We start from the raw sequence: 12,594 nt of genomic DNA, 5'->3' as shown, positions 1-12,594 counted from the left end.
GAACCTCTAGAAGAGCAGTCAGTGCTCTTAATCGATGAGCCATTTCTCCAGCTGCCTCCTGTTTATTCCTCACCGGCCTTGTGCACACAGGCCCACCTGGCCCGGGTACTCAGCAGCCACAGACTGCAGAGTAGATTTCAACTTTTGCCCGGCTCTTCAGTTGGTGTCTAACTGTTGTGGGCATGGCGGCACAACCCTTTAATCCTAGCATTCGGGAGACAGGCAGGCAGATCCTTGAATTGGAGACTAACCTGGCCTACATAGCGAGTTCCAGGCCATCCAGGGCTATAGTGCGACCCTGTGTCCCTCCCCGCCTCCCATAAAAAGATCTGCCATTGTGGGCTTGAACCATGAATCCATCAGCCTCACACTGGACTGATCCATTACCATATATTTGTGGACTGTGGACATCTATGCTTATACTCACAGGCAGAGCACAATGAACTGATCGAGGACCTTGTTCTGAATTCTACCCAGCCCCGAACCTGGTTCCTGAGTGCTAGGATTAAAGGGGATGAGACCATCCAAGGTCTTAAGAAGCCCAAACAGAATGAGTTAGATCACTACAGCTAGTTGTCTGAGTTAGGGGCAGTGTAAGAGGGGTGGGAACAGAACACATTAGTCTAATAGGTATCCTGAAGGTTCACTCACTAGATTTTTATTTTTGGTACTAGACTGGGCAAGGCTTTATGAACCAGATTTTAATCTGCAGACTCCTAAACCTTCCTTGATGTTATCTGAAGCCCACAGTGCCATCACCCCTGCCCTAATCCTTTTAAATCTTGGCTGATGGGAAGCTCATCGTGGTTAATTCTGATAGTTGCTTTGAAATAATGGAATAACGGAGGATTCTCTGGACAACTTCTATGGTGTCAGGCAGCTGATTTTGCATCAGCAGTCACATGTGTCACCATAAACTAGAGCTTGCACTGGAGAGGCAGGGAATGCAGCATCTGCTCACTCTGTACAAAATGCTTGTGATGTCTATCAATAAATGCCACATGGAATATTAGAATATGAGAAGTTGAGGGTAGGGGTTGGGGATTTAGCTCAGTGGTAGAGTGCTCGCCTAGCAAGCGCAAGGCCCCGAGTTCGGTCCCCAGCTCCAAAAAAAAGAAAAAAGAAAAAGAAAAAGAAAAAAAGAAAAGTTGAGGGTAGCTGTTCAAGGCATTTGTTCACAAACCAATTTTAAATATATATTTTTAAGATTATTTTTATTATTTTATGGGTATACGTATTTTGCGTATATGTACATCTGTGTATCACTTGGATGCCTAGTACCTGAGGAGGTTGTGAGCCTTCACATGAGTGCAAGAATGGAACCCAGGTCCTCTGTAGCAATTACTCTTAACCACCAAGCCAACTCTCCAGCCCTCACATTATCAATTTTTAGAAATTGTTTTTTAATGTTTACTGGTACTTATGGCTTAGAAGTAGCTATAAATGTCTTTAATTAAAGTTTACACTTTAAATTCACAATTTTACCTCATTTTATTATAAGGAATTATTACAGAAAATCAAAATATCAATATTTGAAAAATACATTCCATTACACAGACTCCAAAGAAACAATGCTGCTAAGCGCCATGGTCCCAGCTGCTGCTGCCATTCCCACACTGAGCACCACCAGAGCAGTCTGAGAGCCAAAGTGATCTATCCAAACATGTGCCTGCAGTTTTGGCCCAGCTGCTGCTGCTGTCCTTGGTACCATAAGGATGTCATGGAACATCCAGTTCTACACAGCTGCCAAATTGGCAAGTCAGTAAGTCCAGCAGTCCCAGATTCCCTCACTGTAGAAAACCAATGCTGTCAGTTGTAATAGTTAATATGTTATTTATTCCACAGAAGAGGCAATGATCCTCCAGAGAAAGTCTTTAAGGCATCTACAACATCTGGGGATTTTATATTTAGTTAACTGGTCACATACTCAGTTTTTCACTAGATTAGTTCTGTAGAGTGAGCATAGCTCAGAGGCCTTTGCTGAGCGGCTTCCTCTGCTGGGCTGGCAGGGGAGCTCTGGAGCTTCAGGTGGCTCTAGGGGGCTGATCCTGAAGGAAGCCAGTATCTGTGAAGGAGATTTACATTTACATGCTGTTGTTGCTTCCTCTCTTGTCTAAGCATTTGGCAGTTCAGCCACTGTTCTTTTTCTCCAGGTAAGGAAACCCTAGATGGAGATCTGTCTGTCCTCCACCCCTTGCCTGCAAACAAGACTAGTGCAGGATCAGTTCCGTATGGAGGATGGGTACAAACTGGGCAGGGTGGTAAGACCCATATACCCAGTTTCATGAAAGACCCATTCAAGGAGAGGGAAAAGCTGATGGGTAGTCAGAAACAACTCATGGCTCTGAGGTAGAGGACAAAAACATCATGTGGACCCCACTCCTTGGAGAGAATATGGCAGGTGAACTGAGCAGTCTAATATTCAGTCTGGACTGAATTGGTTATTGGGGTGGAATAGGCCCAAAACTCGTGTTCTAACATATCACCGAGTGAGACACCAATGAAAAGACAACTGGAAACAAGGGAGTCCTCAGTGTAGGCACTTGAGCTTGTGGAACATTGCTGTGTTAGAGGATCATAGCAAACTAGTTAAGCACACGATCTGTACCTTGGTCTTTAAAGACCAAACAGAAAAACAATGACACACTGCACAGCAGAGCAGCGAGGAACATGAGGCAGGTAGAAAGCTAGGTGAGCGCAGCAGTGTCAACTGATGCAGCAATTGTGGTTCAGGAAAATCGATTCTTCCTGATTGGCTCATTTACAACTGACAACTTTTTGAATGAATAAATGAAGTTTTGCTGCTAGTTTGTAAGGTACTGATTAAGACTGAACAAGAACAGTTAAGCAAATTTCATGGTGAAGTCTGGTCAGCATGGAGAGAGCACAGGAGAGACACACATGGAGAAGTCTGGTCCTGGCCAGGGCAGTGTACAGCAGGAGTGCAGCGCAGTAGGCAGGGCATGATTGAGGGATTGGGGCTGTGAAGAAAGCCTGAGCCACATCTACAGCATGGCTACCAATGTCCAAGTCACACAGTCCCTCTCAGCCACAGCTAATCACTACACTGACCTCTGAAGGAACAAAAGCTTGAACCTACATATGTTTTAGGCATGATCTTCAGATTCTAAGTACAGTTACAGGCAAGACTGTTACTGAAACTGGTGTGGTAGGGCAAGGACAGAATAATCAGCTTCATCCTGATTTCCTAGTTCCCCCTTTCCAGAATAAGCAAGGAAGAACAGGTGTATGTGCACTGACTACCCTGGTTCAAAACCGAACCGTTATTACCTTTCCCATTAAAGACTCATGATATCAACTTAACTCTAGGTCTCTGTGGTCCTTTTTAGGTGATAACAATTGGAAACTGACTACATGCTTCCTATAGTTTGTTGGCCAAGACTGACTAAATGTCTCCAGAAACATTCTATATGAAGTGAGTCACCGGCTAGTGGACAATGGCACTCCTCCAAGTAACCCTTCCTTTTAAATACTGCATACGAGCTAATGTTAACATAAAAAGCATACATATAAATCACAGAAGTATTTTTAGAAAGTAGCACACTGGTTTATCAGCACATTTTATACATAATTAGGCAGTAAAATGTCTAACTCTATAATAGAGAGCCACCACTCTCCAAGAGAGAAAGTGACGTCAAAAGAAGCCCCTTTCATGCATCCATCCATACTCCATTAATGCAGGTAATGTCGGGTCACCAAATGTCTCAAACACCAGTGCGAGTGACTGACAGTTAATCTCTGACTATGATCAGACATTGTTCATCTCTGAGTTTCAGAGCAATTGTGGTTTTGTTTCATAAAAACAAACAAAAGAAAAACAGTGGTATAAGTTTCTCTTTCAGTGTGCAATATAATAAAAAAAAAATTAAAATTCTAAAACAGAAACAACCCAAAATACTGGCCACACTTTAGAGAGGCCCAGCATCGCAGGGCAAGTATGGGCAGCAGCAGAAACCAAAGGCCTGTGCTTCGGAGCCTTGCTCGTCATTTCAGCCCCATTTCTAAAGCAGGCTGTTGACAGCTGGCCAGGACCCTGGCTTGCTTGGCTCTGAGGAGGCATGGCGCTACCCAGAACTGGCAGCACTAGCACTCAGCATGCAAGGCAAGGCTTGAGCGGGAAGGGTATATCAGGGAGAGAGGACCTGGACGAAAGTCACACCCATCTCCTTTCTCATGAGTATGAATTTCTTCCTTCTTGGCAGTTTTCCCTTTAAGATTAGTGTGTGCTGAGGTCCAGTCTGAGCTGGCCATCAGAACCACTGATAGAAGAGTACATGATGGCATTTTTGAACATGGATTTTTGAACTGGATTCACCAATGGTACAGCTCTAGAAAAAGTGCAGCACAGTCAAAGTGCATTTCTTCCACCACTCAAGTGGCAGCGACTGAGGACTCCACAGACAGGACGCAGCAAGACGAGAGAATGAGACAGCTGCTAGGTGTAAGCTACCACAGGTGTCTGACACCCAGCAGCAGCAACACTGGTAAAGCTTTCAGTTGTTAAGGCCACAATTTTTCAGCTCTCATCTTTGAACCCTGTTTAGAAAGATTTCACCTTTTTAAAAGGGCAGCTCACTAAAAATACAGCTTAGCTTAAAGAAATTAAAGACTTGAGGGCAGGAGGTTCCTATATCTTTATGAAAACACTGTGCATTAAAGGCCATAACCACTAGGGTGGCCGCCACCCTAGAGTAACCAGCTCTCATCTGGCAGCTGCTCTCTACTCTGTCAGGCTCTGCCTCTAAGAAAGCCCAGGCAGGAAGACTTGGTGAATTCTCTGAGATGGACGCTACATTACCAGAAGGGAACATTGTCTCCAAGTGTCCTTGTGTGCTGCTAGCTGATTCCTATCACATTTGTCACATAGGCTAAACTGGCCTGGTCCCACCAGTGAGATATCTAGTGCAATAGACCACAGTCTGACACACTGACAATCATACAGAATGGTTTCAAACGATCAGGGATCACACCATGGTCTTCTGCCGCAGGAAGACAACTGCCAGCTCTTGCTCTGGGTAGGAGGCAAGCTGGTGAGTAGAGCAGCTGCTGGGGAGGTGCCAGAGGATGCAGGCCTGGATCCTCCTGGGGCATCACTAAGAGACTCCACCCAGAGTCAGTACATCAAAGCAAATGTTGCAAACCCGCACAGGCTTGTTCAGGTCAAACTTTATAATAGGAATCTCCTTGGTCGAGCATTTATGGCAAAGAAGACGGCCGCAGTGACGACTGTGGAGGCAAAGAAAGAAGTATGAGAGGCACTGGAGGGCAGACGTCCCAAAGGGTCAGCCCAGTCTCTGGCATCTGGGGCCAACTCTGCCAACTACCAGCCAAGTCACACCAGTTCACGCATGATCTTTAGTTCTTGACATGATACTAACTAGTAGCTAAGCTAAAGCAAAGTGAAGAGGTTAAGCACACATGCTGTCTAGTCCTTGGCACCCTGTGAGGCAGTGAAGAACAAGTCTGAGTGCTGCTTCTTTCTTCACTCTGCCTTCACACTGGGGTCCTGCTCAGTGAGTGCTATCATCTGCCCACTCTTTTGCCCAGAAGGCTAAGGCTTTGAAGGGTTCATGGCTCATGTGGACAAGTATGGAAGTGCTGACCTCGGCTGAAGCCCCTGCTCCTCTGCAAACAGCAGTGGCTGGGGTCTTACCAGTGATGTTTCCGAGTTGTCACTCCAAATTTGGCAGTACACTCATAGCAGTTGGAGCCGTCACACCATGGCGGCTCCTTGGAGAGCATATCTGTAACATACAAAAGACTACTTAGTAAGGAGTAGGACAGGAAGCAGCAGGCTGCATTGGATTGGGAAGAGTGACATTGCAACTGGTCAGGAATAGCTTCACAGAGGAGCCTGGAGAATAAGCGCCTGCCCGGCAGGCTGGGACAGAAGGAGACTTAGCTGAAGATGTGACTCAGCAGCATGTAAAGGGCACCCATCATACGGTGAAGACAGCAGAGACCACACCACAGAGAAACTGTCAGAAGCTGAAGGGCTGGAAGGAAGCACAGGAGAGGGAACCAAAACAAAGGAAACAAGGAAGAAGGATTTGTGGGTTTTGGGGGTTGTTTGAACATGTTTGAATAGACACACAGGATATGTGAACAACGAAGAGACATAGGGATTGCCAGATTTCTGGAGTCACTCAGTCTGGTGGGATCAACAGAGATGGCCTGAAGGACTAACGCAGAGAAGATGCACAGCTTCTGTCAGTCGGCAGCTGTCCCGGGGGCAGTGCTGCTCTGCACAGGAAAGGGCGACAGATGGGCTGCTTTCTGGAAACAGCACTGCCACAGGCTCCTGCTGAGTGCTGAAAAGACTGACAAGGTATATAGCATAGGGAAAAGTAACAGTACAGATCAACAGTACAAAGCTTTCTACACACACACACACACACACACACACACACACACACACACACACGTTTATTATTAGGGTTAAAGAGATGACTCAGAGGTTAAGGACTTCAATCTCAAGGAGCATCCTTCTAGTCTCTAAGGGCACCTGCATGAAAGAGAGGCACATAAACTCATCTAACTCATTTAAGTACACATGTTCTCATAAATTTAAAAAGCCTTTAAAAACTTTTTCCTGAAAAAAAAAAAAAACCAAAAAACAAAAAACCAAAACAACAACAACAAAAAACCTTTTCTTTTTTCTTCTTTTTTTCGGAGCTGAGCTGGGGACCGACCCAGGAGCTGGGGACCGACCCAGGAGCTGGGGACCGACCCAGGAGCTGGGGACCGACCCAGGAGCTGGGGACCGACCCAGGAGTTGGGGACCGACCCAGGGCCTTGCGCTCACTAGGTAAGCGCTCTACCAACCACTGAGCTAAATCCCCAACCCCCAAAAACCTTTTCTTTCATTTTATTTTTACATTTATGGGCATTCTATTTGCATGCATGTCTTTGTGCCATGTCAGATCCTTTGAAATGAATTATAAATGGTTGTGAACTACTATGTAGATGTGGGGAAAGGAAGCTGGATCCTCAAAGAGCAGCCAGCATTAAGTCATCTCTCTAGCTCCATTTGGAAAAAATCTTTAAGACTAAAGCAGGTATGAGTGTGCCATGGTGTGTGTACGGCAACCAGAAGACAGCTCTGTGGCATCGTTTCTCTCCTATCTTTCTGTGGGTTTCAGGGACAGAACTCAGGTTATCAGGCCTGTGTAGCAAGCCATCTTGCTGGCCCGCTAAAAACTTTTAAATTGACACTTGACGAATTTTATTTCTGGGATACGGTATGAGGATCTGAGGTACCAATATCCTTAAAGCTTTAGCATCTTTGTATCACACGTGAATTCTTCTTTTCTAGTTCGCTGGTCTGACTCCATAGGGGAGGTGAGACACTGGAAGGGCCTGACTGCATTTCCCCACAGGGCCATTGGGTGGGTGCTGGGCTTCACACTCCAGGGGTGGGAAACAGTCTGAGGTGATGGAGAAACAGGAGCTGGACCTGTGGGGGGTTCTCTGACTCTTGGGCACCCAGGTGTTGCTGTGAGTTGCAGAAGAGCAGAGAACGGACTCTACCCACCAAGCTCCCTGGCATGGTTTTACATCCCATGCTAGTTCTTTATAAAGTATAAAATGACTGTCAGTACAGTAGCACTAACATGCATGCGGTAGAACACTAGACCTTACTCTACACAGCATCCAATATGTTCTGTCCGGTCTCCTTCCTTCCTTATGCTATTTTCATTTTCTTTGTCATTGCCACCCCTGACTTGCTATACTGGCTCAGACTGGCCTTGAACGTGTTTGAACAATTGTTATTAGTAGGTGGGGTGTTATACACGTACAAGAACAGTCATGTAGTCAGTTGCCTTCTTCACCTACACAGTGGTTTGAATATTTATGGCCCTACAGACTCATGTCCTTGAATGCCTGGCCACTAGGGAGTGGCACAATGAAGAGGTGTGGCCTTGTTGAAGGAGGTGTGTCACTGTGGGACAGGCTTTGAAGTCTCCTATGCTCAAGCTGTGCCCAGTGTGACACAGAGTCTCCTGGCTGCCTTCGGATCAAGATGTGGAACTCTCCGTTCCACTCCCAGCAGCACGTCTGCCTGCACTGCACACTGCCATGTTTCCTGCCACGGTCCTAACAGACTAAATAAACCTCTGAAACTGTAAACCAGCCCCACTTACAAGTTTTCCTTTAAAAGAGTTGATGTGTTCATGGTGTCTCTTCACAGCAATAAAACCAAAACTAAGATAACCTTTACCTGGATTCTTGGGGTCAAACTCGGTTCTCAGACTTGAGTATATGCACCTTTACCACACAGCCACTGTGAAGGCCAGAGGCCTTCAACTTTTTATTCTTTTTTATAATTTAATCTGTATGAGTGGTTTGCCTGCATTTACCTACATTACATGTGTACAGTGTCCATGGAGGCCAGAAGAGGGCCCTGGATTCCCATGTGGAATTAGAACCCAGGTCTCTCTAGCCTCTAATCTTCAACTCTTGATCTTCCTGCTGGGATTATACTTTTGCCATTACCACACCAGGCTTAGGCCATTCAGATTCTTGCTACCATCTTAGAAGAAAGGAATAAAAACACAGAACTAAGAAGCAGTGTTAAGGCTGGAGAAATAGCTCAATATCGTCCCTAACTCCAGTCTAGGGAGCCTGATGTCTTCTTCTGACCTCTACAGACACCAAGCATGCATATGATACACATGCATACATGCAGGCAAAACACTCATACAAATATGTCTTTTAAATAAATAAAACCAGCCAGGAGGTCTAGTCAGTATGACCAGCTGAGAGCTTGTGGGCATCTTAAAAGTTTAGGGGAAATGGGAAAATGACAGGGACATTAAACACTCTGAAAAGAGGCCTTTACTCTTTCACAGAAATAGCCTTACATGATGCCTGCAAACAGCAGGTCAGATCTCAGAGTAAATTATGAGATTTGAAGATCACCACTACTTGTACACGATCACCAAGAGGAGGGACTAGAAGCACGCCACTTACCCAACAATCTAAACAGAAGCTGCTTAGTGGCAACCTGGTAGTTGAAAATGTTGACTCCTTGGTTATTATTCACCCCAAGGCGAACCCCAGACCGAACAATGGCACGGCACAAGTTGGCATTCCCTTTCATGTATGCTAAGAGCAGAACTAGAAAACAAAATCACAGGTCAGGCTACTTCCCACTAGCCCTAGGTGGCTACTGCTAAAGGGTGGGGAGAGTAGAACACTGGCGGGATATTTGGTAGACATAAACAAATCTGACGCCTTTGTGAGAACGCCAGGGAGAATCTACAGTGTCTTCCAAAGAAGGGTCCAGCCAGAAGCCAGATGGTATTAGAACTGCACACAGTTTCTCACCTTGAGGTCTGTATCTAGAGAGACTAAGGGAGGGAACATGGGGGAGAACTACTTCTCAGTTGCTTCCCTAGTCAAAAATCACTGCTGTTACAATAAAGACGAAGCTCTTTGCGTGTAACTAATGTAAAAGACCTGAGATTTCAGTAGATACAGAGAAATAAAAATCAGCATAGGAATGTTCCAGAATGTTCTTCTACCCTAAAGAACCTCTTTTGTTTTTGTTTTTGTTTTTTTTTTCTGAATGCTGGCCCAGCAGGAAGCCAGGTTCTGATCTAGCTACTCTATTCTTCTCTACAAAGTTACAACTAGCAGCAGTTCCATTGGTTTCCCCTTACCAGACACTTCATTACATTTTTAACTCAAAATGATGCAGTAACATGAGGGCTCTTAATTCCATTATCAAATGAGGGCATGGGAATGGGGAGGCCAGTCGTCTTACTAAAACGTAACACAATGAGCTACTTGAAACTAAGTCTCGACAAATCAGAACCCTGGCTACAAGTCTCTCCCTACCCGCCTCTAACATTACACCCTGGGCAATGATGCTCCTTAAGTAGCCTAATGTAATAATGTCAACACCCCAGGATAGTGAGCTCCTGGAGCAGCCCGCATACTGCTCTTCTCGAGAAGGCACCTGGACAGACCTTGCCACTTCTTCCAAGCATGTTATAGATAGAAGCACATCTCCTGGAGCTTCCTGAATCTTGGTTACATCTTATCTCTACCAACCAAACGGGAAGTGAAAGGTCCTGGTTAACTGAGTAAAGGGCAGATGAGGACAACTACAACCAATGTGAAGGTCACCTGGTCATGGGGATGTGGTCCTGGAGTACCTGAAGCACTTCAGAGGTTAGAAACCAAATACCATGGTAGGGATCTTCAACAGACACTGAGTCAGATACCTTATTTACATACCTGTGTTGCCTTCTGCATCTGGCTTATCCAGAGGATACTCAGGCATACACTCTAAGAAGAGATCAAAGATGGCTGCTGCATTTTCTTTGCCATACTGTCCCAGAATGTGTAGTGGTGACTGGCCTCTGATGAAATGAGTTACAAAGGTTAGACATGTATCTGTCATAACTGCCACACAAAAGAAGGAATTTTCTGAATTCTGGATCTTAACTAAATCTAAAGGACATAAAATATTTATTATAAAATCAAAATTACCAAAAATCCAAATCAAATTACAGAACCAAAAGCTGTTGAAGTGCATCTGGGACTCAGTGAGGCAATGGGCCAGAGAGACCCTGCTCTACGCCTGGGACCAGCCAGATACACTCACCTCAGATTAAAGGCTTCAGCATCCACTGTACACTCTGTCAGAAGAGCCCGGATATTGTTGAGTCGACCATGCATGACCGCAAGATGAAGAGCTGGGGAGAAAATCATTTTACTGTGCAAGTCTCAAAGCACAGATAGAAAAATCTATCTCCTCTCCACCCCATCTCAATGTACTCAGTCAGAGAACAGACCAGCCAAGTAGAGAGCTGTCCTTTCATAGCTCATTTCTTCCCCCTCACGAGTCATCAATACAATCTCATGAGCCTTGCTTTCTATGCCGGTGGTTGTTTGAATGTCAATGACCCCCATAGGATCAAATATTTGAAAGTTTGGTGTCCAGTTGGTACAACTTTTTGGGAAGGATTAGGAGGTGTGGCCTTGTTGGAGGACATGTGTCACTGAGCTTGAAGTTTGAGATTTCAAAAGCCACACGATGATCAATCATGACTTGCCCTTGCTCTTCACCCCCAAACCCCATGCTTGTGGCTCAAACATGAGCTTTCAGCTACCGCTCACTCTAGCACTGTGCTTACCTACCTGCTGTCATGCTACCTGCCATGATGATCATGATGCATTGTCAGAGCGGTAAGAAAAAGGAACTCAGACAGACAGATAGACACACACACACACACACACACACACACACACACACACACACACACACACACACACACACAAAGGCCACATGGACCAATGGGTAAAGGCACTTGCCACCAAGCCTGAAGACCTAAATTTAACCACCAGGACCCACATGTATAAAAGAACTGACTCCTATAAACTGTCCTGTAGAAATGCACATAAAAAAGGAAGTAAGTCACTGGGCTATAGAGACAGTTCAGAAGCTAAGAGCATATACTGCTCTTGCAGAGGACCTTAGTCCAATTCCTACACCAAAGGCAGGCAACTCATTCCAATTCCAAGGGAATCTAATGCCTCGGCCTCTGAGGACACCAGGACTCACCCTTTCACTTAATTTAAAGTAATTTACAAATAAAATCTTTTTTTAAAAATGTAATTAAAAACCCAACCACTTTAGACCACCATAGCTGCAATCAAAATGAGAAGTTGCTCAGTGGCAAGATAGGTGTGCCACCTCCCTAGAGCTCTGCTCCTGTATAAGCCAACCTTCCCAAGCACACAACTCTGTACATAAGGGGTTGCCTAGGAATTACCATTATTTCCATTCTCATCCACAGCAGCAAAGTCCACTCCATTCTCTAGGAGGACTGAGCAGATGGTGGGCAGGTCCTGCTGTGCAGCGAGATGGAGAGCAGTCTGACGATGCTTGGTTAATTCATTCACCTTGGCTCCTGCAAGAAGCTGTTAAGTTGATTACTCAATCAGCCTCTCCCATAATGTAAGGCCCCATCAGCAAAGCCAAGTCTGCAGACAGGTCTCTTATCTGCAGAGACTAATAATCTAGCCTCCTGGCAGAGAGGAAGTGCATAAGGATCTTGCACATCTTCCTACTGAGGCAAATACAGCAAGACCTGTGCCAAGGGCAAATGATCTACCATTATGTTCAATGGCTATTCCTTAGGACACAGAAATTCTAAGACTTTAGTATATAATTGTGAAGAAATACAAGGGTATTCACTGTACTATATAAGAATGTCCTTACTGCTTGTAATTCTCAAATTTCAAATAAACTCATCCTATCTAAAATACCGACATACACCCTGCCCAATCACCACACCCTTTCTTACCTGGGTTTGTTCCTTTCCCAACATTATTTGGGCTGGAAAGTCAGGCTTTATGACTTAAGCTCAAATCTAATTACATGAATTACTATCTAAGAGCCTAGGGGGATTCTTTCTAACTTACTCTTTTTCTTTTTCTTTTTCTTTTTTTCGGAGCTGGGGACCGAACCCAGGGCCTTGCACTTGCTAGGCAAGCGCTCTACCACTGAGCTAAATCCCCAACCCCCTAACTTACTCTTTATTGTAAACATAAAATTTT

General features: G+C 45.1%; 1 protein-coding gene and 1 long non-coding RNA gene across 3 annotated transcripts in view; one reads left to right on the top strand and one right to left on the bottom strand.

The window, feature by feature from the left end:
• Positions 1-1,466: 1,466 nt before the first annotated feature.
• The window catches only part of Ankfy1 (ankyrin repeat and FYVE domain containing 1), a 72,385-nt gene continuing 61,257 nt past the window's right edge, over positions 1,467-12,594 (bottom strand). Inside the window, exons 20-25 of one of the 2 annotated variants that reach the window (NM_001107018.2) lie at positions 11,808-11,955; positions 10,637-10,727; positions 10,267-10,391; positions 8,995-9,141; positions 5,675-5,765; positions 1,467-5,247 (exon numbers count right to left, since the gene is read on the bottom strand). In NM_001107018.2, coding sequence (NP_001100488.2) covers positions 5,115-5,247; positions 5,675-5,765; positions 8,995-9,141; positions 10,267-10,391; positions 10,637-10,727; positions 11,808-11,955 — 735 coding nt within the window. In that variant the 3' untranslated portion in view covers positions 1,467-5,114. The remainder of the gene's footprint in view (positions 5,248-5,674; positions 5,766-8,994; positions 9,142-10,266; positions 10,392-10,636; positions 10,728-11,807; positions 11,956-12,594) is intronic. The other variant, XM_087571961.1, reaches the window with a different exon arrangement.
• Positions 5,956-8,235, top strand: LOC148002949 (uncharacterized). Its single transcript, XR_015631786.1, has 3 exons — positions 5,956-6,349; positions 6,697-6,829; positions 7,888-8,235. It is a non-coding gene; the product is annotated as an uncharacterized LOC148002949 (long non-coding RNA).

This window comes from Rattus norvegicus, chromosome 10 (genome assembly GCF_021556685.1).
Source record: "Rattus norvegicus strain SHRSP/BbbUtx chromosome 10, alternate assembly SHRSP_T2T, whole genome shotgun sequence".
NCBI classification, from domain to species: Eukaryota; Metazoa; Chordata; class Mammalia; order Rodentia; family Muridae; genus Rattus; species Rattus norvegicus.
The sequence above is the reverse complement of the archived record's forward strand: the minus strand, read 5'-3'. Positions and strand labels throughout refer to the sequence as shown.